The 24850-nt window shown below is 50.7% G+C and overlaps 1 protein-coding gene across 4 annotated transcripts in view; it reads right to left on the minus strand.

Moving 5' to 3' along the window:
* The window catches only part of WT1 (WT1 transcription factor), a gene marked incomplete at both ends in the record, with an annotated part of 53287 nt that extends 33744 nt beyond the window's left edge, over positions 1-19543 (minus strand). For 2 of the 4 annotated variants that reach the window (XM_080716485.1, XM_080716484.1), the window contains 5 exons: positions 1163-1213; positions 2250-2327; positions 12267-12369; positions 13222-13344; positions 19111-19543. In XM_080716485.1, the coding sequence (XP_080572611.1) occupies positions 1163-1213; positions 2250-2327; positions 12267-12369; positions 13222-13344; positions 19111-19543 (788 nt within the window). Of the gene's footprint in view, positions 1-1162; positions 1214-2249; positions 2328-12266; positions 12370-13221; positions 13382-19009 lie in introns of all 4 variants that reach the window. The other 2 variants (XM_080716483.1, XM_080716486.1) reach the window with 2 other exon arrangements.
* Positions 19544-24850: the final 5307 nt, after the last annotated feature.

Consider the following 24850-nt stretch of genomic DNA (forward strand, 5'->3'; position numbering starts at 1 on the left):
GAAGAAATTTTAAAAACTGAAACATACTGTTCGCTTCACAATCATGTTCTGTCTGATCTTGGCGTTTACTATGGGGACAGTTACTAAGTTAAGCAGAGAAGAGAGAGGAGAGGAGGGAAAACACACAAAGAAGGATCCAGAAAGAAGGGTGGAACCAAAAAGCTGAGAAGTGTGAGAGTGTGAGGGAAATAAGTAGAATGATAGGATGCTAAAAGTGTCATGTGCCTTCCGGGTAGAGGCGGAAAGAGAAACAGCTCAAAGCAACAGAGAGCTTTTTTGAGTGAGGAAGTGGAGATTTGGATAAAACAGCAGAAAGCTGGGGTAGAATGATGGGGTAAAGAATCTAACAATAAGTCTTTTTTTGGGGGAGGGTCTGGGGAAGGAACCCAGGGCATTCGACCTCTGAGCTACACCCCCTGCCCTATTTTTTATTCTTTATTTTTTTGAAACAGGGTCTCACTAAGTTGCAAAGGGCCTCACTTAAGTAGCTGAACCTGGATCCTCCTGTCTCGGCCTCCCAAATGCTGGGATTACAAGCATGCACCACCACGCCCGGCTAGCAATAAGTCTTGGAAGATGAAAAGCAGCTCCACCAATCACTGAAGACAATCCAAAAAAGAGGGCGGAGCCAAAGAAGGAAGATGCCGTCTGGTGCTGATGTTTAAGCTGAGAAAATAAAAATCAAAAGAAATAGCTACGGAAATGCTCCAAGGTGCAGGCTATAGGGCTGCGGAAGACACAAATATCTGGGGATGAAAAGAAGAAAAAAAAAGTATTGCAAAGCCTGGCCACAGATTTAAAGTAAAAACTAAGTTCTCCTGAGAAGGTTCAAAGGTAAGCAGGGAAAATCAAATAAGTTATGATCGAGACTTGACTGATCTAACAGGCACGTGTGTGTAATATTATAAACCTAGCATGTTGCGAAACATTCACAAGGAAATGAACAGGGTTCCTGCTGCATGGTTTTTAAGATTGTTTTCCAGGGAGACGATGAGAAATGTCACCACCTCCATTTGGGCCGCAGTATATCTACAATAAACAAGGAGAGGTGGGAGGGGGATCAGTATTTCCCGTCCCCCAGGTGCTACCCTGATGACCCAGGTCAGTCCTAACTCTCGCATTGCCCCAGGTGTGTCAGCCAACGAGGCCCTGGTCCACTCACTTGCTCTGCCCTTCTGTCCATTTCACTGAGCTGGAGCTCCCAGCAGCAACTCTAGAAGAGAAGAAGAGGTGGGGAATGGAGCATGGGGGCTCCAGCAAGACCCCGGTCGCAGAATGCAATGAGCAGCCATGAAACACACAGAGACACAAGGCTAGCTGTGTCTCATCAAGATTGCTGAATAGGGTCCCCCCATCCCACTGAGGCCAACAGTGGGTGGAAATCACCACAGAGACTGGACTGAGCCAGTGCTTTGCACTCAGATCTGGGCCTGGACACCCTGCTTTGTCTCCTACTAAAATGTGAATCTGAGAAGCTACTTGACTCTCTGAGTTTGATTTACTCATCTGTAAAGCAGGTGACTGTGCCTCGACCTCTTAAGGCTGTCGGGAAGATATATTGAAGTGACCTACCAGAAGAGCGCCTGATACGCCACGGGTGCTTCGTGTGACATCTCTCTGCCATCTCCTCAGACTTGTTAAGAAACTAAGAGTTATTTTGCTGTTGAAAGCCAGCCCCGCCTGTCTTTTCTTAATTTGTATGTACAAAGTAAAACCCCTACCTATGTTCACAGCTGTTTTTTCTCTCTGGTGTTTGTGTAACGTGTGTGAGCAAAATCTGTTTGGTGCGCCCAGGTCTGAGCACATCTGACTTTAGATTGTCCAAATCATCACCACAAAGATACAAATTTGCATCCTGGACTTTTTTTTACGAGCAAAGCATTTCTTGATAAGATAGCATAATGGTTAACATCTGGGACATAACTAGCAAATCATAAATATTGAACAAGGTTGCATAGACACAACTTTGCAGAATTTGAAAATATTCAACAAGGAATAGCCATATGAAGTGTTTCCTAATTCCCCATTTCCCTTGATTCCAGACAAAACATCCCTTATTTGTATTTTAAAAAAATTAATACTGAACACAACCCACCAATTGGGGAGAGAGGAAAACATCTCAATGCTACAGAATGCTAGACCCATTTTCTCTAAAACTGTACTCCCTTGGTAAGTTATAAGCACTTTAAACAGGTGTAAGTTTAAACAGGTACATGCTACTGTTGAAGACAATGGGGTGAAAATCTTACCCTTTCAAGGTGGCTCCTAAATTCATCTGATTCCAGGTCATGCATTCAAGCTGGGAGGTCATCTGGTATAAATTGTCACTGTTGGAACACATCCAGAGTTAGAAACACATAAGCACACACACTCTCACTCTCACACACATGTATAATTATTTCTTCAAAAGCAATAAAGTCTCCACTTGTCTTTAGAGTGCAAACCTCTACGTTTTCTGGAATGATAGAATATGTGCATCTGAAATGATTTTCATTCCATCCCACTGATCTCCGCATGGTTATTGACTTCACACACAGCAGAAAGGATGTGAGAGTAATTTGGAAGCTTTATAAAAACCTTAGTATAGCAAACATCAGAGTTTCTAAAGAGGTATTAAACCTTGGAGGGGAAGAGGCTAAAGGGAGTGAATCTTTGAAAGGCAACACAGGCTGGATAACTCAACATTAGAGTTAAAAGCCTGGAGCTGAGAGTAAAAAGACAGCAGATTAATTATTCGTGAAAAGGCCATTAAGTTGTTTTAATCAAAAGGATAAGTATCATGTAGATTATGAGGGCCCGAAAAGTCAAAGAGGGATGGGTGATGGATGGCCTAATACGCAAGGACGTGATGAACCAAAGAGGACGATAAACTCTGTGCACAGCTGAAGGAATTATTCTCTGTAAGTTTTATAATCTTGTTATGAGTCAAGTGTGGTTTAAAAAAAAAGTCAACAATTTATATTAAGATCCCAATGGAGAAATAAGTCAACAATTTGCATTAAGAACCCAAGGAGAATACACACCACCATATAAAGCAACCAAAAGCTGTTTTCTTGAACCCTTCAATATTTATTTTGTTATTGACTTCACACACAGCAGAAAGGATGTGAGAAAACTAGCACATAAATCAGCTACCAGAAATCTATTATTACAAAGATCCATTAGGAATAAATTTAGGACTGAACTGAAATGGTTAAATTGGGACTCTGAGACCCAAGAGATGAATGGTTTGTCTGGGAACCTCAGGTCTAAACACATGACCGAAGAACCTTTTCACTCTACCTTTGCAGCAGAAGCGAGAGAAGATAAGAAACACGGGATATCTAATGTGCGATATCAGATCGCAAACCCTGGACAATCTCTGTCTCGTCACGGCATTCCTTTCTGTTGCAACACTGACTTTTAATTCAGAGAGGGTTTTCTCAAGCCAACCAAACTGAGGATGTGGGGAGGGGTGGGAGAAATTACAGCAACTCAGAATAGATGAATATTGTGCTCACTCTGCTTAGCTTGATAAATCATTGTAGGGTCCATCTGACTCACAGATAATCACTTTGAAAATTATTTGGAACTCCTCGGTGGCCGGTACATGGGATAAGGAGGAAATCAGATTGCAGGAGGGAATTTTGCATATGAAAAGTGAGGTGACTTCAAACTGGAAGTATGTGCAAGTTTCATTAGTCAGTGCATATCTGGACCCCATCATTCATCCCTGTGTCTGCCTGGCTATTATGCTACTACAATATCCTACATATCAATGGGAAAAAATGATTAGTTTCTCCTGCAGCTTCCCTGTTTGCAGCAGCAGCCGGTGCTGGTCTGTGCCACTACATTTCGCAATTCCACAAATTCTTGCTGTAAGGCTGGTGTAATTAATTCCTGAAGGACCCCAACTTTTATTAGAAGTGCCAGCCTGCTGCATTTACCACGGGAGAGTTTCTTGAACTTTCTTTGGGCTGACAGTTCATTAATAAACAGCCTCCTCCACAATCTCTCCACTGGTTTTTGTTCTCCTGCACCTTTTCATCAAGCAATCCATTTATTAATCTTGCCATTAATCTCGGCCAACAGGCATTGTATTCCCCAGGTAGCTGTATATTTTTGTCACTAATTTTTTTTAAATTGTGCACCAACCAAAATCACTCAGCCCCAGTTGACAATTTTTCCTAGGCCCTGTTGAGATGTGGGATCTTTCTGAAATAACTTAATCCTTGCATAAGTCTAAGAATCTGATCATTTTCAAGACGGCTGGAAAACCAGATGAGTGACAGAAGTTTTTGCACAAGGATGAATGAATCCCAAATATCTAACCTTATGATTTAGGAATTTTCTCATGGACTCAAAGCATAGTCCCACTGACTGATCCCTAACAGGTTTCTATACAGAAAGGTCCCCAGGAAAAATATTGTTAAGGGTATTTCCTTGGTCCTCAGAAAGCAAACTTTCTGAAATCCAGGGTCTGTGTCTTACATAGGCATATCTTCCTAGTGGGTGCTTAAAGAATCCTCTGTACTGCACTGTCCAATATGGTAGCCACTGGCCACATGTGGTTAATGACCACTGGAAATATGGCTAGTGCTACACACTGAAATAAGATTTTGGTTATATTGGGTTAAACATGGTATTTTCAAAGTAATTTCATTTTCCGTATTTTAAGGTGGTTTTAAGGCATTTACTGACAAATTTCAAATTCCAAATATGACTTGCACTATATTTTTACTGGACAGTGGTACTTTTTAAGTTTGGGGACATGGAACAAATCATAGGTCAGCCCCCCACACCTCAGTTTTCTCATATGTCAAGTGGGAATGTTAATCTCTGTCAATTTTATAGGGATATTGTGAGGCTTAGAGAAGGTAATGCTCGTAATGTCCCTTTGAAGATGATAAGGTAAGATACTTTAATTTTTTCTATCAGATTTTGCACAGCACTTTCATATGCTCTCAAAATGGTTGACAAAAACCTTGTGAGTTAAGGATAATTATGACTTCCATTTATCAGATAAGGGCTGGGATTCAGAAGGTGCCTAGCATTGGTATGCCTGATGTTCCCCCCAACACCACTCCATCCCCTGGAGGCTTCCTGTCGTTTTTCAACCTCTGAGTCTAGTCCTACTACCATTCCAAAATGATGATGACGATGATGATGATGATGATGATGATGATGATGATGATACAGACAAGAATCTAGAGTTTTGAAAGAGAACATGCTCAAGGGAACATCATGGCCAACCCTATCTCCAGGAAGCTTCACTGATGCAAGCCACCCACAGCAACCCCTTCAGTTTACCAAGATCCCAGGCGGAGCCCCACTCTGTGATTCAGTTGTGCTGATAGCTCAGCCTGCAAATCCTTGGAAAGGGAGAGAAGGTACGGAGAGTGGATTGGAGAAAAGGACTTTCAGAAAATCCCCAAGCTACTCGTAGGTTTCCTGAGGCCAGCGCCAGGATGGGAGCACAGTTTTCACCACATCCTGCCTTCTGCTGGCCGGGCTGTGCAGTGGCTCAGTCAGTCGCCCTGGCTGGCACAACCTTCCTCTGGAATTCGGAGACAGCAATGGCAATAACTGCAGCTGGGAGAGGACAGAATGTGAACTTGAGCTAAAAATACTGGGTCCAAGCACTAGGCTCTGATCTCTTTGGGCAATCGGTCAACACTCAGCTCTCATCATGAAAGGACATAGAGACAGCACGGACCAGGGAATATATGGCCTCTGGCAAACGAAGCCTCTCATTATTAAATGACCACTGTAGGTGTCGATTGTCTCATTCCCAGAGGACAGCAGATAAGCAGGTGGCTTGACTCACAGAGACCACAGTGGTCACGTAGGCATGTCAGCTTGAACTTTGCCTGATCAGAAGTGAATCGGAAATTGCCAGCTGCCAAAAGATATTCCAAGTGTCACGGTATCCTTTATACTGTTTAAAGTAGATTTTTTAAAGCCACTTATTTCCTATGTAAGAAATGTTTGAAGTTAGCGGCAAGGAAGAGGGGAAAAAAACTTCTATAACTGGGATTAATGCAAGTTGGAGTAAAATAAAAGGAAGTCAGTCCTAACAAAAGGGAAAACTTAAAAGGAAATCAGTAGTAGATCATATAGAGTTTGTTTTGGCCTGAACTGCAGTATTACTGAGTTCTCGACCTCTGCACAAAAAGAAAGGAAGGAAAAAAACCTCCGCTATTATCTAGACTCGAGCGTCTCCAATCCTCAGATGTGTGTGTCATTCAAGTTTGTTTTCACTATAAGTGTGTTTACTATATTCTGCAGAAGAAAGGAAGGTTCACGTCACCACTGGAATAGAATCTCCTAGCCTGGCTGACATTAGGGTTTCTTCTGCGACATGGTTGCTGACTGGCAAAGCAGCATTGTGGTAGAAGTAGAGTTTCCCCACAGGATCAAAACCAAAATGCCAAACAAGAAAAAACTGGCATCTGTGATCAGAATTCATGATGTTTCCAGTTTCTGCTCTAGCAACCCTGCCCCATGACAGAGGAGAGGCCTCTGCGGGATTGCCTCTACCTGCTAACCAGGCCCTGCAACAGGCGGCATCCAGACAACCACACAGCCATGTTTCTGCTTGCTTCCCTCCAAAGAGCCTTGCAAGCTGCCTGCCCCAAACTTTCTGCTCAGCAGGCCACAGTGAATAATGATTTCATAGTCACTCTCACTTGGTATTGTAATTTCTCTCAAGCTTGCCAGCTCACCAAAGAAAACCCCACTGGGGATTCTATTTCTATTAATAAACACTTGGTCAGCACAAATGTTACAGGAATATTTGGAACTAGATTTTTCTCCCTCCCTGGAGACGAGTACAGTTTAAGCCTGTGGTTTTTGATAACACTATTCACTATTCTAGAAACCATTTCAGACCTCCCAACTTCTGCCTACCTGTGCAAAAAACAAGCAGTGTATTGTACTAAGTGAAAATGCCACGTAAAATACACATAGGGCCGGGTGCGGTGGCACACGCTAGTAATCCCGGCATTCGGGAGGCAGAGACTGTAGGATCGTGGTTCGAGGACAGCCTCAGCTACTTAGTAATTCAGTGAGACCCTGTTTCAAAAATAAAATGACTAAATAATAGGGCAAAATGTGATTTTATTTTATTTTATCTTATTTATTTACATTCAGTACTGGTGATTGAACCCAGGGGCATTCTACCTCTGAGACCAATTTTTTACTCTTTATTTTGAAACAGGGTCTCACTAAGTTTCGAAGGGCCTCACTAAATATCTAAGACTGCCTGAAAACCTGTGATCCTCCTGTCTCAGCCTCCCAAATACAGAGATTACAAGTGTGTACCACCACTCTTGGCTAGATTTTATTTTCTTAAGTACTGGCTGCCATCTGATTTATGTCTGTCGAAGACTACCCCAAATGATGAGTCCTGCACTTCCTATTGACCTGAAGATGCTGAAAGTCTGCAAAAACCCTGTAGCTGCAAAGGAGACTTCTTTCCTGTGAAAGGAAACCTACTGTTCAGGGGCTCCACCATCAATATCACAACTGGAAAATCATCAACTTTCAGTTCAAATATTCAAACCAACAAAAATTGCTTCCACAGTGTGAATGAACGGTGTTACCGGGGAAAGGGTAAATGTATAGCAAAAGGAAATAAATGTCCTCATTTAAGTTGGCAGAACAGTGTCTAAAGAAAGATGTGCACCGCTAATAAAAGGGCAAAAGAGAAGAGAAAAGGCTAGAATGTCTAAGAAAAAATCAGTGTGGGTGAGAATATGGTTCAAAAACAGCAGCTGCAAGGATCAGTCCCTGAAGTGGGCACAATCAGGGCTCGGCGGCTCCAAGGAGGTCCTAAGCCAAAGAGGCTGAGGGAGCCGGGGAGAAGGTCCGGCTCTAGTTGCCTCTTCTTGGTAGGCACTGAGGAGGAGGTGCTTAGTGAGGCTGAACTTCACTACTCTCCCCCTCTGGAAATCATGGGGTCTGCCCTTCCCTGGGACCTTGCCTTTGGGCAAGCACAAACCTGTGTGACCCCAGAATCAGTCCTTCCTCCTGGGTCAGAATGCACAGAGGAAAGGTCTCTGCCCTAGAATTCTTTAGGTGTCTGGACCGAGCTTCACCCCAGTTGCTCATGCCCAGAAACAAAGCTTGAATAGTCAGGAGTCTGAAAGACAGCTCTGTGAACTAGGATTTCAGGAGAAAGCTCAAGTCTACCTCTGGCAGTACCCAAAAGAAAATATACTGTCCCCAAACCACTAAGAGCTTTTTATGGGCAAAACTAATAGACAGTAGCACTTTTACAACTGCAGGAAATAAAATCCATCCTCCAGCAAGACTAAGATTCTCTTCCATCTTCAGGAAGTACCTGGCACCTATCTATGTGAGGGAACAGGGACAGAGAGCAGGTGGATGAATTCTGGGCCTTGCTACCTGAATCTAACACCTGTCCTACCCCACAGAACGTCACACTAGGGAAATTTGCCTCTCAGAACCGCTGTTTCTTCCTCTATAAAATGGAAGTGATAACCCACTGCCCGCCTCAAAGTGTTGCTGTGGGGATTACAGAAGTCAGGACTTGTAAGATGCTTACAATGGTATCTGACACACAGTAAGTTTACAAAAGCATTAATTCCTATTATTTACCAGCAAAAGGTGCTGGTATAGAGTGCATACGGGTAATAATTCATGTGAAGAAGCCTGAACGGCCCACTAGGAAATTCAGAGTACACCTTGGCTTTGAAGTCAGAGAGACTGGGAATCAAAATCTGTTTCCAGTTCTTACTCATTGTATGACCTTGAGCAGGCACTTCCAATCTCTGAAGTTATTTTCTTATCATTAAAGTGAAGAATGTAATACCAACCTCAGAGAGTATTCAGAAGAATTTATGAGTGAACTAGAGGAACCATTTAGTGTAGTGCCTAATCGCACACAGTGGCCTACAGTGAAATCCCTGTTACCACGTCATAGGGACCTGTGCTCTCATCCAGCTATGATCGCTGGCTTCCCTAAGGGGTGGCATCTGGTTTCAGAAGCTTTAGTGACCTTTAGACGAAAAATTCTGCCCACCTTCCATACTTGGGAAGGGTTGGTAGGGAAGGATGGGAAAACCACCTGCAATCACTTCCCATGGCTGACATTTTCTAGTCACTTGTTCGTATGCACACAAGAATGTGCGCGGCTGTTTCATCTCAGTAGTGTTGCCTGAGAGAGAGAAGGATATTACACAGGTCAAGGGAAGAACTGATTCTGAGACTTTGCTCAAAGCAAACGCTCATTTCACGGTGCTTATTTCATGTCAGGTAAGTACTGCTGCCTGTTTCAGGTAGAGAGAGAAAAGTAGATCCCAAGACTGGGGAGACAAAAGCTTTGTGAGGCCAAGGGGCGGGGGTCAAATGCAACAAGACAAAACACCAGCACGCCTTCTCCAAGTGGTCCTAATTTTAAACAGAAAAAGGAATGGACCCAACTACCAGTAGAAGCACCACTGAATATTTAAAATTCAACCGTTAACCCTCTAAGCAATTAAAATTGAATCCTACTTCTCATGCTTTTCAAACACTGCATTCACAAAAGCACTCAAATATGTATGCTTCAAACTTTCTTTTGGAATAGGAAGGAAGGAAATCTCATGCCTTCAATAATGTTGGTGCACAGGTCCAATTTTAAAACACCCTTGCACCGACCCATTCACCATTACTGCGTGAGAGGTACATGGTCTTGGGAAAGTAATTAGTGGTGTTGTGAATTTAGGGTGGATGGAGCTTCCAAGACCCAGAACACATGCTTTCAGGGGGCAAACTCTTTTTCTAGAGGGGTCACAAATTCTTTTTTGAGATGTTCCTACTTAGAAAATTTCTGTAATAGGAGATGTTACTTTTATAATACTCATGTGAAAACAAAGTTGAAGAAGTTTCAGAATTACATAGGAAGAAGGGATACGCAAATATTTCTGGAAAATGAATATGACAAAATTGCCAGTTAGAAGTTGGATTAGAAGAGTGGAAATTTAAGCCAGCGTGGTGGCACACGCTTGTAATCCCCGCGCTTGGGAGGCTGAGACAGGAGGATCGCACGGGTTCGAAGCCAGCCTCAGCTACTTAGTGAGGCTCTCAGCAACTTAGTGAGACCCTGTTTCCAAATAAAATATAAAAAAGATCTGGGTATATAGCCTGGAGGTAGAAAGCCTCTGGGTTCCACCCCCAGTACCGCCAAAAAAATTTTAAAAACAGAAGAGTGAAAATTTTATAATAAAAAGCACAATCCAAGGGCCAGGGTATTGTAGCTCTGTGGTAGACTGTGTGTTGAACATGCTGCAGGCGTGTAAATGATAGCATTCAGTCCCCAGCACCAAATAAGTAAATACACCTGAGTGACTTTCCTTAGTTCCATAGTTACCGTAAATCCAGCCCCAAGTCAAAGTACATCAAAATCTACCACAGAGACTTGGTTTGGAGAATTCCTATTAAACTAGTGGTTGCAATCACTTATCATGGACCTCTATCTAGACTGCTCAACCTCTGGGACGGGCACCTTCTAGTGTCCCAAAGTCCAAGCTTGGCAGAGAAGGAAAAAAGCAGTGTTTATGTAGTAGCATATAGCAATACCACTACTGCCAAGGAATGCGACACCTCCCAGCCCCTCAAAGCCCAAGGACTTGTCTTGCCTCTGTCAACATTGCCCACTCCCCCACCAAACTCTTCCTCTTGCCAGGAGTGCCTCCAGACTGAGCCCACCAGGATCCAAGAAGGGAGAGGTGGGCCAAGGTCCTCCTGTGGGGAACCATCCCAACTTCCCACCGTGCGGCTACTAGAATAAGAGAAATGACACCCAGGCAATCCACAGGCAGAAGCAGGCTGCTCAAGAAGGACTCCAGCGGCCCAGCTGCTAAGGGATGGGGTTTGCAGCCTACAACAGAATCCTGTAACCATGCTGGTAACTGACCCACTGAGGGGAGGCCCTGAGACCAAAAGCTTGGGGCAGAATGCTGGTCCGGGTCCCGAGTTGCCTGAACAGAACTGGTTTCTAGCTAGGGAGGGAGGAAACGGAGGATGTTTATATGTGACCATTCTACCACTACCTGGGCAACCTGCGAGCATGTTCTGCTGCCTCCGCAAAAAAGAAAAAAGCAAAAAGCAGAATCCAAGATGCGATTAGATGTGCTGGATTGTCAGATCAAAAGGTAAGGTTTCCAAAGTCCGTCTCCTGTAACGCGACCCTGTACTCCTGTACTTCTCCAGAAACTTCAAGGAAGAGCGTCCCGAGTGGGAGGGTCAGACCAGTGCTAGGCCCCCCAAGCCGGGACAATGGGATGGATGCGCCGCTGCAGACACAGGACAAGGACGTGCCCCTCCTCCACCTGCAGGACGGGAGGCCCACAGGCGCCGCCATTCCCCCACCCAATCTCCCAAGGCAGGCGCTTTTCCTTCCTTCATTACCTCACTACCTCCTTCCCTTGACGTCAGCCCCGGGTCCCGCGCGGAGGGGCGGGAGGATGGGGATGGCTCTGGGGGCAGGCGGTGTCAGGATCCCCGCGGTGCCGCGGGAGGGAGGCCATGAGGTAATGCAGGCCCAATCCCAGGCCGACGGGGCCACTTCCCGGCCGCCGCCCCACCTTCCCGCCCTGCGCGGGCGGGTGTGTGCGCCGCAGTTACTAGGCAACCCTATCGGAGACGCGGGATGCCGGCCAAGTTCACCCAAAGTTGAAAAATAAATTTAGGGAGAGAAGATGGAGATTGGGGCCAGAGAAAGCGGAGGCGGCTGGAGGGCGGGGGGCACCTCGGAGCGGTATCCCCGCGGGGCCCTGCTGCGTCCCCACCGCTCAGCAAAGAGCCACCGGCCTGAGCTGAGAACCGAGGGTGTGTGTCGGGGTGGGGGTGGGGTGGTGATGGAGATTGTGGCCAGACCTATGCCACCAAAGTAATGTGGCAGGTGTGGCCGGTGGCCCAGGGAGGGCTTTAGGACTTAGAATGAAAGAGGAGTGGCCTCCACGTTTAATCTTTGGACCCCAGGAAGCTAAAGGCCAGCCAACAAAGACCCTTAAAAAATAACTTCTCTGGAAATGGCGCTCCTTCGTCTTTAGCTCCACACATTCAGTAACTGCATTCATTTATAGTCGAAACAAATACGACCCAGAGACGGGGGAGGTCTGCTTTACTAGTGGGCGGGTGGAAGGGTGTTCTGCCCTAGGCTTCAGGACTCTGCACACCCGCTGTCAGGCACTGTGGGATTCTGACATTCCTGGGTCCACTGGTTCAAGCCCCCTTTCAGGGTCCAGGGGCCCAGGACACGCAGCCCAGCGCCTGCCTACCTGCTGTAGGGTGTCCTCAGCAGCAAAGCCTGGCTGCCTGTACAGCTGTCGGTGGGCGTGTGGCAGCCATAAACTGGGGGAGGCACGGAGTACTGCTGCTCACCTGCGGAGAGAGGAAAGAGTCAAGGAGAGCCCAGTGAGCGGGCCCAGGGGCACAGGTTGAGAGCATGTGCACAAGTCGAGAGCAGGGGCACCGGGGAGAGCATGCTGACACTGGGGGTGGGGGAGCTGGGCCCGCATGCCAGCCGGCCGCTCAGTCCTAGCAGCTACATCCCCTTAGCAGCTTGGCATGGCAAGAGACTCAATCTTGTCTTTTTTCCTGTGTGTGTGTGTGTAAGGAGGTGGTGGTGCTGGAGATTGAACTCGGGTCATTCTACCTCCAAGCTACAACCTTAGTTCTATTTTATTTTTTGTGGTATAGGGGATAGAACCTAGGGGCCTTCTACCTCTGGGCTACACCCCCAAACCTATTTTATTTCCTTTTATTTGGAGACAGAGTCTTCCAATGACAGATTCTCCTATCTCAGCCTCCCAAGTACTGGGTTTACAGGTGTGCACTACCGGGCCCAGCTTTAATCCTTTCTTTCAAATAGACTGATATGTGGCTGATTATTTCTAAGGTCCCCTTTTTTGTGTGTGGTACTGGGGGTGGAACCCAGAGGCTTTATACCTCCGGGCTATACTCCCAGCCCTATTTTATATTTTATAGGGTCTCACTAAGTTGCTGAGAGCCTCACTAACTAGCTGAGGCTGGCTTTGAACCTGCAAGATCCTCCTGTCTCAGCCTCCCAAGCGCAGGTATTACAAGCCTGCTCTACCACACCCGCCCGCTTCTAAGGTCCTTTTACATGTCCTCTTTTCCCTTCCCCAATTGCTGTGGGTTGGTAATGGGGTAGGGAGGGGCAGCTGCATTGAAGAACTGGGGAAAAAACCCACATCACTGCCAGCTGCTTACCCAGGGAGCCCTGCTGGCCCATGGGGTCCTCATGCTTGAAGGAATGGTTGGGGAACTGCGCTGCATGGTGTGAGGGTGTGTGGCCATAGCTGGGCGTTCCGTCGAAGGTGACAGTGCTGTATCCTGCAGAGACCGCAGAGAGAAACAAGTCAACAGAGCTCTTGGAGAGGCAGAGACAGAGGGTCAGCCAGAATCAGGGCAGAGGGGTGCCTGACCAATTCTGTCTTCAGCAGGGAGTAATTCTGACCCCCCCCCCTCTGGACTTCTGTCGAAAACCTGGGTTGGAGTCCAAGCCCTGGGGTGTGACTTCCCGATAGATTCCCCATCCTCTCCCCACTAAAGCCCTGTGCCCCCCCCACCTGGTTCCTAATTTCTTTCTTTCTTTCTTTCTTTGCGGTACTGGGGATGGAACCCAAGGGCATTTTACCTCCGAGCTACACCCCCAGGCCTATTCTTTTATTCTTTATTTTGAAACAGGGGCTCATAGAGTTGCAACGGGCCTCACTAAGTAGTAGCTGAGGCTGTCAGCGAACTGCGATCCTCCTGTCTCAGCCTCCCAAATGCTGGGATTACAAATGTGAGCCACCACGCCCGGCTCTCTAATTTTTTTTCTGCCTTGGTCTTCCTCTTTGACTGTGGCTTCGGAACCTCAGGCTGCGACAAGGATAAAAACCGTCACCCGCTGGGCGGAGAAAGTTGTTCTCCCCAAAATACAAACCCAGGCTCTCGCGCAGGGGCAGCACGGGCGAGCGAAATTAATCTTTTCGGCTGACCCCGCACTGACTCGGAGCTGTAAATCAAAGGCCCTCGCACCAACTTTCAGTAATGACTCGGAGCCTGTTAAACTGCCTGCGCTTTAAATGGGGCAGTAATTGCCGGGTAATGGTATCTGTCTGGGGCTGCACAACCGGACACCACAACACCCAAGGCCCTCGGGAAAGCTGGGGAGGGGGGAAAGGGACTGTTCCGGTTGGGCTCGTAGACCTCCAACCCTGGACCTCCTCCTTCTCTCCCACCTACCGGGCGCCCAAGCCTAACCAGACCTGCAGTGGCCCAACTCCACTCCATTGGCCAGAAAACTGGGCTCTTTTAAAGTGCACCAGACACTCTATTCCCCCCCCCCCACACCTTGGCAGTGTCCTGGGCCCTCTGTCTCAGTTTCTCTGCCAGGTAAAATGAAGTCTGTGTTCTTCTCCTCTAAAAGTTGAGACAAGAATGTGGAGTTGAAAACCATAAGCTTTTGTGATTTTAGGATATTGCTTTAAACATACACTTCTTCAGCTTCTTGGAGAACTATAGAAGCCTTCTGGGGAAAAACGCGGCATAGCTAAAGACCAAGTACCAGTACCGGGTCCCTGAACCCTAGGGTGAGGTCGCCTCCTTCCCTGGGCAAGCTCCACAAGACCCTCACCACGGCAGCCTTCCTCCAGAGCCACTTGGCAAGCCTCAGCCCCACAGACAGCGCTGGCTTCCCAAACCCCACACAATTCTTGGGACTGAGAAGGGGTAAACGACTTCCATTCTCCTACTCTTGCCCAGTATGATCAGGGTTCTGCAACAAGAGCCCTCGAAGACTTGGACTATCCGAGGACTGAATGCCTCCACCTTCGGAAGGCACTGAGCCAATCCATCCCCCAAAACAAAAATTCGAGTTTTTATCGTTCACCATAGGGCAATAAAGGCACAGCCTGGATGGGGGTTTTTCAGAGTATGGGGGAAAGAGAACAAATGATAATAACCCCCGATGGTACAGGTCAGGTGTAAGCCCCCCCCACAACGAAGACTGGTGATTTATGAAGTCACCAGCTTTTATAATCTGCCCGACCCCCGCGGGCCTCCATTCCTCCTTGCTAAATAGGCAAGGATAATCCCCTTCGGTTAGCGTGGGTAAGCACGCTTGGGCTTCCAGGGATTTCTTTTTGGGAGCAGAGACACCCGGCCGTCTAAGACTTACAAATCAATTTACAAACGAAATTTGGCTGCGGGGCACCTAATTCCCGGAAGGGCTTTTTTTTTTTTTTTAACTAAAGGAAAGGAAATAAAAGCCACAAAGAAATTTTCTCTAGACAAACCCTTCTCCATTCCTGAGCCGATGGGCAGTCTCGGGAGACCGGCTTCGGGGGGTTCGGGCGCGGCGAGCGCTGCGGGTCCCAGCGCCAGTCCCGCGCGCGCGTCGGCCCGGTGTGCCGGGTCTCCAGCCCCCTCCCGGGCAGGACGCGCAGACCTCGGCAGCCGAGGCCGAGCTCGAGGCCCCTCCCTCAGGTTTCCCAGGAGGGGCGGTGAAGAAAGCGTCTCCCAGCCGAGGGAGGGCTCTTTTAAATGGGAGCTTATCGGACGCGGGACCGATTAGGGCGCACGGTCCCTGGCCGGGTGCGGGGACCGGCGCGGGGGCGGAGGCGGAGGAGGGACCGTCGCCCGCGGGCCGGGGCTGCGCGCTCAAAGGCTCCTTGTACAGGCCTTGGAGGAGCTGCCGGAGCATCCAAGGTAGCGCCTTTCCCACGGTCAGTCCCGGCCCCGGGAGCCGAGCACAACCTTGACCGCGGGAAGAGGCGAGACGCGCTCTGTCCTTCTCCCCCGCCCGCGGCCGCGGAGGAGCCGGGGAACCGCCTGGCCCGCCGGCCCCGGGGGAGCTGAGGGGTGGGATTAACAGCAGACTCATCCTGGAAGGTGCTCTGAAGGCCGGCAGTGGTGGTTCTGCAGCTAGGGTGGGGTGGGGAACAATATCTCCCCCAACGAAATACCCTCTCCTACTTGAATGGAGAGGAGCGCCTCCCCCCCCCCCCCCGTTATCCTAGGCTAGCCTGGTGACCCCCAAGGCCTGGTCAGGCGCTAAGATTGTGCGCAGAAGCAGGGCTGGAGGATCGGGAGGTGGCTGGCAAGCAAACTGTTTCTCTCTCCCTAAGCCCTGCCTTTGGACTTGGGCTGCGGAAGAAATCCTTCCAGAGGAAATCCTTCGGTGGGGCCAAGGTCCTTGGAAAAGACCCCTAGGTTGGGCTGGGTTCACTCAATCTCCAGCTCTGCCACAACCTGAGAGACCTCTTGCTTAATAACTTAGCACCTGATTTCCTATCCCAGGATGAATCTCCTTCAGTGACAGATTGGGAGCTTCTTGCAAAGATTCCTGGCACCATTGTCTCAACATTCAATCTCCAGTACCTTGCACAGAACGGCCAAACATTTGCTCAATAAACGGCATGCCAACTACATTTTTGAAAGAAAAAAAAATCAAGTACTTGTAAAAAAAAATTGGGAAGAGAGCATCCTGGCCTATAAGCCAGTCCTGCTTGGGCACAGGTGACCACAGCCTGCATTTATCTGCCCTGGAGTTTGGCCTTGGTGTGCTGATGGCCATTCTCACACTGATACCTTGCTTCCCACAGCCCAAGTCTCCTCTCGGGCCAGGCCCTGCATTTGTTTGCGTGTGCACAACCTGTGTGTAATAAATGTGGGATTTCAAGATCTGGAGGCCCACCCTTGTTACCTACCCAAGTAAGGACTACAGCAGCCTCTCAGATTACACCCCAGGATCGGGGAGCTAATGAGACTCGAGGACTAGGCATGCTGAACTCATTTAAGCTACAGACTCCTGTCTGCACTTACAGGCTGGTCTCTCCTCTGGAGACTCCTCTACACAAGGCTGTGGAGAGGCTGAGGATGGGTGGGAAGATGTGTTCACCTGCTCATGGTCCTCAATTCCCAAGCTTTAAGCTCTTTCTCTGTGGCAGTGGGGCCCAAGCACTCTAGAGGAACCTGAGATTTCCCCAGAAGTGTACTGCTTGTGGTCAATAAAGTCCACAGTCCCACACCCTTAGTTGATGGGATCTGGACAAAAGACCTGCCCTGCAGAAAACTGGACACAAGGGCTCAAGCCAAAACAACAGTGCCTATGAATTTCAAAAATCTCCTGCTAACCAGGCATGACGGCACATGCTTGTTATCCAAATACTTTGAAAGACTAAGATAGGAGAATCGCAGGTTCGAGGCTAGCCTTAGCAACTTGATGAGAACCTGTTTTAAATTTAAAAAAAAATAGGTTGGGGGTATAGCTCAGTGGCATCATGCTCCTGGGTTCAATCCCCAGTGCCACAAGAAAAACCCAATCATCCAAAGTCATAATAGTATTTATTTTGCATGGGGGTAGGAGGCTTCGACCAGATAGCTTCTCTGATCTCTCCAAATAGCACAGAACCACATAGTCTCACCCAGGACACACATTTGTCCTGCCAGTGCCTGGGTTTCTAACCCAGTGATGTTTTGGTCTGCTGCCAAGTACTATGAGTAGAGCCCCAAGCTATGGGCCCTTCTGAACCTCTGACACATAACTTCTGGCTGGACCTAACCTCAAGGATTCCTATCTCTACTCTTATAGAAGTGCGAATCAAGACCTGGAAACTGGCCAAAGGTAACATCTGCCCGCTGAGCAGAGGTGGCAGGATCCAAGAACACAAGTGAGTCTCTGCAGTGGACTCACATGGTATACCCCAACATACCTTGAGTACAAAACACTGATTCCATTTCCAAAAGACCTAGCATGGGTCTCCTTGGGTCTGCTCCCTGGGTCTACTCCTTGGGTCTGCTCCCTGGAACATGTATCCCAGATTCTCTGGATAAAGAGCGTGGTTTCGTTTTCGATAGGGCTTTTGGATGGACCAGGTGCTGGACTGAGATAGCAAATGGCCTCAAGACAGCTTTCAGAAGGCTCCGAGGAGAGCGTGAAGAACAGAGCCCTTTTCCTGCAACTAGCCAGCTCTGGCAAACAGCTGACACTCTGCTCTGGCATCCAACACATTTCAGAAACATCCCAGTCCCTAGGCTCACCAGAATTTTTCCTCCAGGAAAAGCATCTGCCATTGTTTTAGTAAAACATGTCCTAAAATATCAAATTAAGCCAAATTAGCTTAGGGTCTCAACAGCAAAGAAATCAAATGAGAATAACGAGGCCAAACTAGCACTTCAGGACTGAGTCCACGCTGGCCCCTACAAAACGGGGTAGGGGGATGCCAATGCGGTTCGAGAAAACTAACATGCTCATTGTGCATAAATGTACGATTTCCCGCATACATTTATGAAAGACGGCAGATAAACCTGCCCTTATTCTAATCCCCCAAGGCTCTCCAAAATCTTTCCCCCAGCTGGGGCCCAGTTACACAACGAAGAAGCACTTCCCCGAGTGGCTGAAAGGGAGGCAGCCAGTAATTTATTCCCCTGACCGCCTGCCATGGATAGGATCTGGTTCCACACAGCTTGGAATCGAATAAGCCGGGTTCTCTTCTAACCCCGCGGCCTGAGTGGCCTCCGTCTTCCCAATGCCCTGGACAGATTGCCACTACACTATGACACCCGAGGGCTATATGGGGATGCGCCAAAGTTTCCCAAAGCCATCTGGTTGCAGGCCCGTCGGTACTTGCTCCAGTACTCGCGGATACTAACGCGGGGCCACACCGCACTAAGCGCAGGAGGTGCTCTTTGGGCTTCAGGCGCGCCTGCAGCGCGCGCTGGAAACACTCCGAATCCAGTCTAGACGTCTAAAATACCCGAAGCCTGGTGACAATTTGGTGATGGCCTGAACAGCAGAGCCAGACACCGCTCCGATCGCCTCGACCCTTTCCGGCGGAGACCCGCAGTCACCGACTCTGCGGGGCCCTCGGAGACCCCGGCCGGTCCGAGACCCCGGCCGGCCTCCCGGCTCAGGCGAACTGTCGCGAGCCGGCCCAGCGGAGCCGGGGACCGACGCGGGGGCAGACGCGGGGCAGCGCTCTCGCCCCGCCGAGGCCTCCGCTCCTCCCACCGCCTTCGGGGAGGCCGCGGGGAAGAGCCGAGCCCGGGGAGGGCCCGGGGAAGGAGAGCCCGGCCGCCCCGCGTGCAGGGGGCGCCCCCCGGCCCGCTTACCCTGGTTGCGGATGGCGGGCTGGCTCTCCAGGCAGCTGGGCAGGTAGGGCGCGTTGGGGAACATCCTGGCCTGGCCGGAGGACGCCTGGCTGGGCGGCGGAGGGCCGAAGGGGCCGTAGCGGCAGGCTCCGGCTGTGCCGGTGAACTGGCCCGAGAAGTGGACGGTGAAGGCGCTCAGGCACTGCTCCTCGTGCGGCTCCGCGCCGCCCCAGCTGGGCTCCTGTTTGATGAAGGAGTGGGGCGGCGGCGGCGGCGGCGCGGAGGGCGGCGCGGGGCCGCCCAGGGAGCCGTACGCCGAGGCGCCCGGGGGCGCGAAGTCCAGCACCGGCGCCCACTGCGCCGCGCCGCTCACGGGCAGCGCGCAGCCGCCGCCGCCGCCCAGCGAGGGCACCGCGGGCAGCAGCGCGTTCAGGTCCCGCACGTCGGAGCCCATGTGCGGCGCCTCCGCCCCGGCCGCCCCGCGGCGCCGCGGGCCCTGCGCACGCTCCGGGAAGCACCCGGGCTCGGAGCGGAGCGCCGGCCGGGCCGCGGGCTCGGGGACGCACGTGGACGCCGGCTCGGGCGGCGGGAGGAAGTCCAGGATCGCGGCGAGGAGGCGGCGGCCCCGGCTGGGGGTGGGCGGGTGGGTGGGCGAGTGGGAGGGAGCGGGAAGGGGGAGCGGGCGGGCGGCCGGGGTGCGGAGAGCCCCGGGTGTGGGCGCTGCCGTGAACTCCTTACCCCGGCTGCCTGGCTGCCCCCGGCTTCCCAAAGCTCAAATAAGAGGGGCCGGCGGCGGGGGAGGAGGAGGAGCCAGGAGGCCCGAGGCTGGCCCCGCGGCGCTGCCCCCGGGGGAGCCCTGGCGCTGGGGCGGGGAGGGTCTGGAGCAGCGCCCCCCTGCGCGGCGCCCTCCTCTGCTAGCCGCCGCGCGCTCGGCGGGGCGCGCAGCGCATCCCTCCCGCGTCCCCCCCTGGCCTCGGCGAGTGTGGGCGCCTCGGCGCACCGAGTCCCTCCAGGTAAGTCCGCCCCGGCGCGGCGTGAGCGCGGACGGCGCCGTTAATCAAGGGGCGGTGGGAGGGAGGGGCAGGGGGCTCAAGTGGGCGGGGGCAGCAGGACCACGCAGAGGTTCTCTGGGGTTCAGAGGCGCCCGCGGTCCCTGCTTGTGCTTCTAGAGCCTTAATCTCGGGGTCACTGGGGAGGCGTCGGTCCCTTTGGGTTCGGAGACTGGGGTTCAAGCCCAAATGCCCCGGGTGATGACCAGGAGGAGCGACGTCAGCTATGACAAGCGGGACTTTTCAGTGGTCGGGGAGTTGGCTACTTGGTGAGGTTTGAGCCTAGCGGAGCGCAGTTGCCTTCATATCAGTGGCACTGAATTTCCGTTTCTAGTGGGAAGTATCTGATTCTTTTACGATTAAGCCGGGAAGAAGAAGAAGAAGAAGAAGAAGAAGAAGAAGAAGAAGAAGAAGAAGAAGAAGAAGAAGAAGAAGAAGAAGAAGAAGAAGAAGAAGAAGAAGAAGAAGAAGAAGAAGAAGAAGAAGAAGAAGAAGAAGAAGAAGAAGAAGAAGAAGAAGAAGAAGAAGAAGAAGAAGAAGAAGAAGAAGAAGAAGAAGAAGAAGAAGAAGAAGAAGAAGAAGAAGAAGAAGAAGGAGACGAAGGAGAAGAAGAGCTAGTTTGAAGGGAAAGACGTCCCTTGAGGGAAATGCCCGAGCTTGCGTGTATTCCGGCTGAAGCATCCTGGCTCCGGGCTGGGGAAGGAAGGGGACCGGAGAGAGGGATCTCAGCACGAAGCTCTCCGGGAGAGGGTGGCTTCCAGAGCTGAGCCTCCAAGCACTGCCTCCGCTCCCGATCCGGGGTACCATTCTGGGTGTTCAGCCATTGGCCGGGAGGTGCAAGCCGCTTAGGCTAATGCAAAGTGAAGCCAGGAAAGTCTTCACTGGCCCACGGCCAAAGTTAAAGTTGCACCGTTGAGAGCCCAGGGAGCAAGGTCCCTAAAACTGACTTGTCTCTACACCTAGTAGCGCTTTGGGAGCCCCGCGCCTTAGAAAAGGTGTTTGGGGGTTGGCTTTGTTTTTTCTCCTAAGGTAGTCAGAATCTACCAGGAATCCGTGGATTAGGCTAGGAGTTCGCTCCAGGAACCGGAGTCAAATGAGTTTCAGAGGTGCCTGGACACACCCAGGAGCGCCAAGAGCTGGCGGCGAAGGAGAAATTGGGAGCCGCCAGGGCCGCAGTGGGGCCTCCCGCATCCGGCAGGGGGCTCACAGCCCTCCAGCCAAGCCCGTGCAAAGCAACAAGGGAGTCGCAGTTTTACAGGAGGAGGGAATTGAGCGCCGATACTTCCTAAGCCCTTACCTCCTTGGGGACCGCAGCTGGAACTTAGGGAGACTGTTGCACCACGCAAGTTAAAACCAGAGTGCAACAAATGCAGGACTCCAAGCACCTTGATTTCTTCGCCATTTGTTACGCTCTGGTTTTAACTTATTAGCACAATCGCGGTTCTGTCCTGGCTGCGGACCCAACGTAGGTGAGAGCTCCGGAAGCCCCCGCGCCATTCCCTCTCTCCTGGGTTTCGAGCCCAAGTCTTTGAGGGTAAAGGTTTGGAAAAAGAGCATGATACGGCTTATACCTCCCTGCGCCACCTTTGGTACTCGAGCGTGCAGACTCTGCTTCCTCTTCACTTGGAAGCTTGCTTATTTATTTATTTGTTTGTTTGTTTGTTTAAAGAAATAAAAGCCACTTGAGAACCCCTTCCCCTGGCACTCTACCGCCTCCTCTTCGGCACTGACGAACCCCATTCCAAAAGTGAGGCGTGGTCGTTGGCTGCGCGGAGGCGCCTGGTCTTTGGGGGGAGAAGGGCCCCCAAGACGAAACTCGGCCAGCCAGGTTGCCCCAGACGCCCCACTCTTTCTCCCCACTCTTTTCTACTTCGAAGTCGTTGTTTCCTAACTAGCGCGTTTTAACTCCAAGCTGAAGTTCTGTTTCCAAAGGAAAAGACCCAGGTGTTTTTTTTACTCTCCTTTGCAGGGTGTGTGTGTGTGTGTGTGTGTGTGTGTGTGTGTGTGTGTGTGTGTGTGTGTTTGGGGTTAATCTGGACAGAGCTGGGTTGAATGTGAACTCTTGTGCTTTTGAATCCCAGATTAAAGCGAAGACAACATAAATTCTGCCTCGATGTTTAAAAAGTAAGTCTTTGCCTCGGGGTGGGGTGTGGGGGGGGTGCGGAGGTGGGAGGAAAGCGAAGCCCAGCAAACTCTCTTCTCAAAATCCTGAGGGGGGCGGAGTGAACCCGACCCCCACGTCAGTCCGAGGGTGCCCCCTCGCCCAGTTGGAGGCGAGGAGAGGAGATGGACCCAGACGCCAGCCGGTCTGAGGCCGCAGCCGGAGGCTCCCAGGTGAGACTGGAGGCCGCTGACCGCCTCCAGGCCGCGAGTCTAGGCAGCCCTCGGCCAGCGCAGGGAAACCTGGAAACCTCGGGGGCCACAGGGCGCCCCAAAGCCTCCCCCAGGAAAGTCTTCTGCAGGGGTTCCGCGGTCAGCACGGTGGACTCCCCCGCCACGCTGCCCTAGGCGCTCTGAGCTAACTGGCGGGCAGAGCGACCGTCTGGCCCGCAGGATGGCTGCACCGTAGGACGGCTGCACCACTCGCTAGCGCTGCGACTCCTTAGGCTCCCGAGGTCCCCGGGAGATGAAGTGCTGAGAATTAGGTGCTCCTTGCTATTACCTGCTGGCCCAAAGTCACCGCGGACAGGTGGCAGGGCCGGGGTCTGAATTCCCAACGAGCAAAACGAGAATTTTAAACTTGTTCTACAGAGAGGGAAAACGAGGCCCAGGAAGAGAAAGAAAAGGCAAACTGGCCCATACCTGTAAACCCAGTATTTAGGAGGCTGAGACAGGAGGATCACAGGTTCAGTCGCAGCAATTTATCTAGATCCTCAGCAGCCTAGTGAGACTCTTTCAAAACAAAAAATTAAAAGTGCTGGGAATGTAGCCTGGATACAGAATGTCTCTGGGTTCAATCCTCAGTACCACCACCAAAATTATTTTAAAAAGCAAAGGATTGGTGGCCTGAGAATGGAATCAGTTTTCCCAAGTGGCCGACAGCTAGGCGACCCTCGACAAGCTCCGTGGCCTTCCTGAGCCTGGCTTCTTATTGGTCAATGGAAAATGCGATGCACCCGCCTCGCTGGCTTGTCCGGTGGACTAGATAGCACCTTAGCGTTGGCCTTTGCACTCTGGAGCTACTATTTTTGCTACTGTTATTGTTCAAGGCAACGTAACGAGGTGGCAAAACTGAGCTAAAACTCGGTTTCTCAACGTCCAGTTTGTCCAGCGGGGGCCTTAACCACCACTCCTCTGCCTCTCTCGTACTAATGACTGGAGAGCCAGGGGGGCCCTGGGGGCCTGTGGGGCTTTAATGCATTGGTAGAGCGCAGGCATTCTAATCTAAGGAGCATAATTATTGCAATTTTTTTAAAATCACAACTAGGTTGGAGAGAACCGCGAGGACCTCGACCCCTCACTTTCACCCCGGGCGCTATCAACTGCCTCCGATCCTGCGCGGAGCGGGGCAGCTACGGCCTCGGCCCCAGGGACCGAGCGCACGGCTGGGCTGCGCTGGGGCGGTCACCCCGCGGCCCTGACAACTGAATAAACACGCCCGAGCGCCGCGATCTGTCAAGGGCCGCGGCGGCAGACGGGCTAGGGGCGGCTCGACCTCCGGCCGCGGGTCGCCGGCGAGAGACCAGCCCGCGACTAGCCCCGAGCGCCGGGCGAGCGGCGGGTCGGCTGCTCCTCCAAGCAGCTCCGGCTCTTAGGACTCTTAGGACTCTGCTGCCCCGGCGGCAGAGCAGGAGCTTCCGAAGGGTCCAAGCTCGAAGCCGGAGGCAAAAACCACAGCTTCGTTTCTCAAGATAAAAATAAACTAAAAGGAAGGGAGGGGCTGTGTGATAGAGCCCACTCCCGGACTTCCTCTGTTCATTTGGAAATTATCTCGATTTTTTTTTTAACCAGTCTCCCATCTACAGTTCGCACTCTGCTCTTTGGCCCGGTTTAGGGGTCCAGCATCGCCGCGCACCACCGCGGTGGGCGAAGCGAACTGCGCCTTTCCCCCAGCCCGGTGCCTGTAGCCGCCGGCGTCGCCCGGGTCTGTTCAGATGCCACTGCGAGATGGTCCCGAGCTCCCGAGGGTCCCCCGTGAAAGGATTCCGCGGCGCTGCCTCTATTATTGTACCGTAAATCTTTTTAAATTCTGGAACTAATTATATAGAGGATATGTCTCAATTTGTTCTGCATTAATGCCACAGTGGGGATGGAGCCCGGGCCGTGGCCAGAGCAGATACGTAACCCATGAAATTGATGAACTGAGAGTTACTTCCAGTCCTGAGCGCACCATCTGGAATTCCAGTCTGAGGTTACAATTAGAACTCCTGACCCCAGATTCAACTTTGCAAACAACACGGGGGGGAAAAATGGGGAGAAGAAAAAAAGTGGAAAAAAAAAACCCAACTCGTTTTACACCTGTAAAAAAAAAAAAAGAAAAAAAAGGAAAACCATGCAATCTCAAAATCTTTGAAATTTCTTTCCAAGTATTTCTTTTGTGTTTTTAACCTATAAAAGATAATGGAATATATTTTATAGACTGGATTTTATCTCATCCCCTTTCACTCTCCCAACTGCGTTCAATTTAATAGTTGTTCGTTTTCCTTGAGCTTTGGATTTAATAATATAGGACCAAAATATTCCTCGGTAAATTAGGTTGCTAAATACTCTGT

This window comes from Muscardinus avellanarius (genome assembly GCF_963383645.1).
Source record: "Muscardinus avellanarius genome assembly, chromosome: 1".
Taxonomy (NCBI): domain Eukaryota; kingdom Metazoa; phylum Chordata; class Mammalia; order Rodentia; family Gliridae; genus Muscardinus; species Muscardinus avellanarius.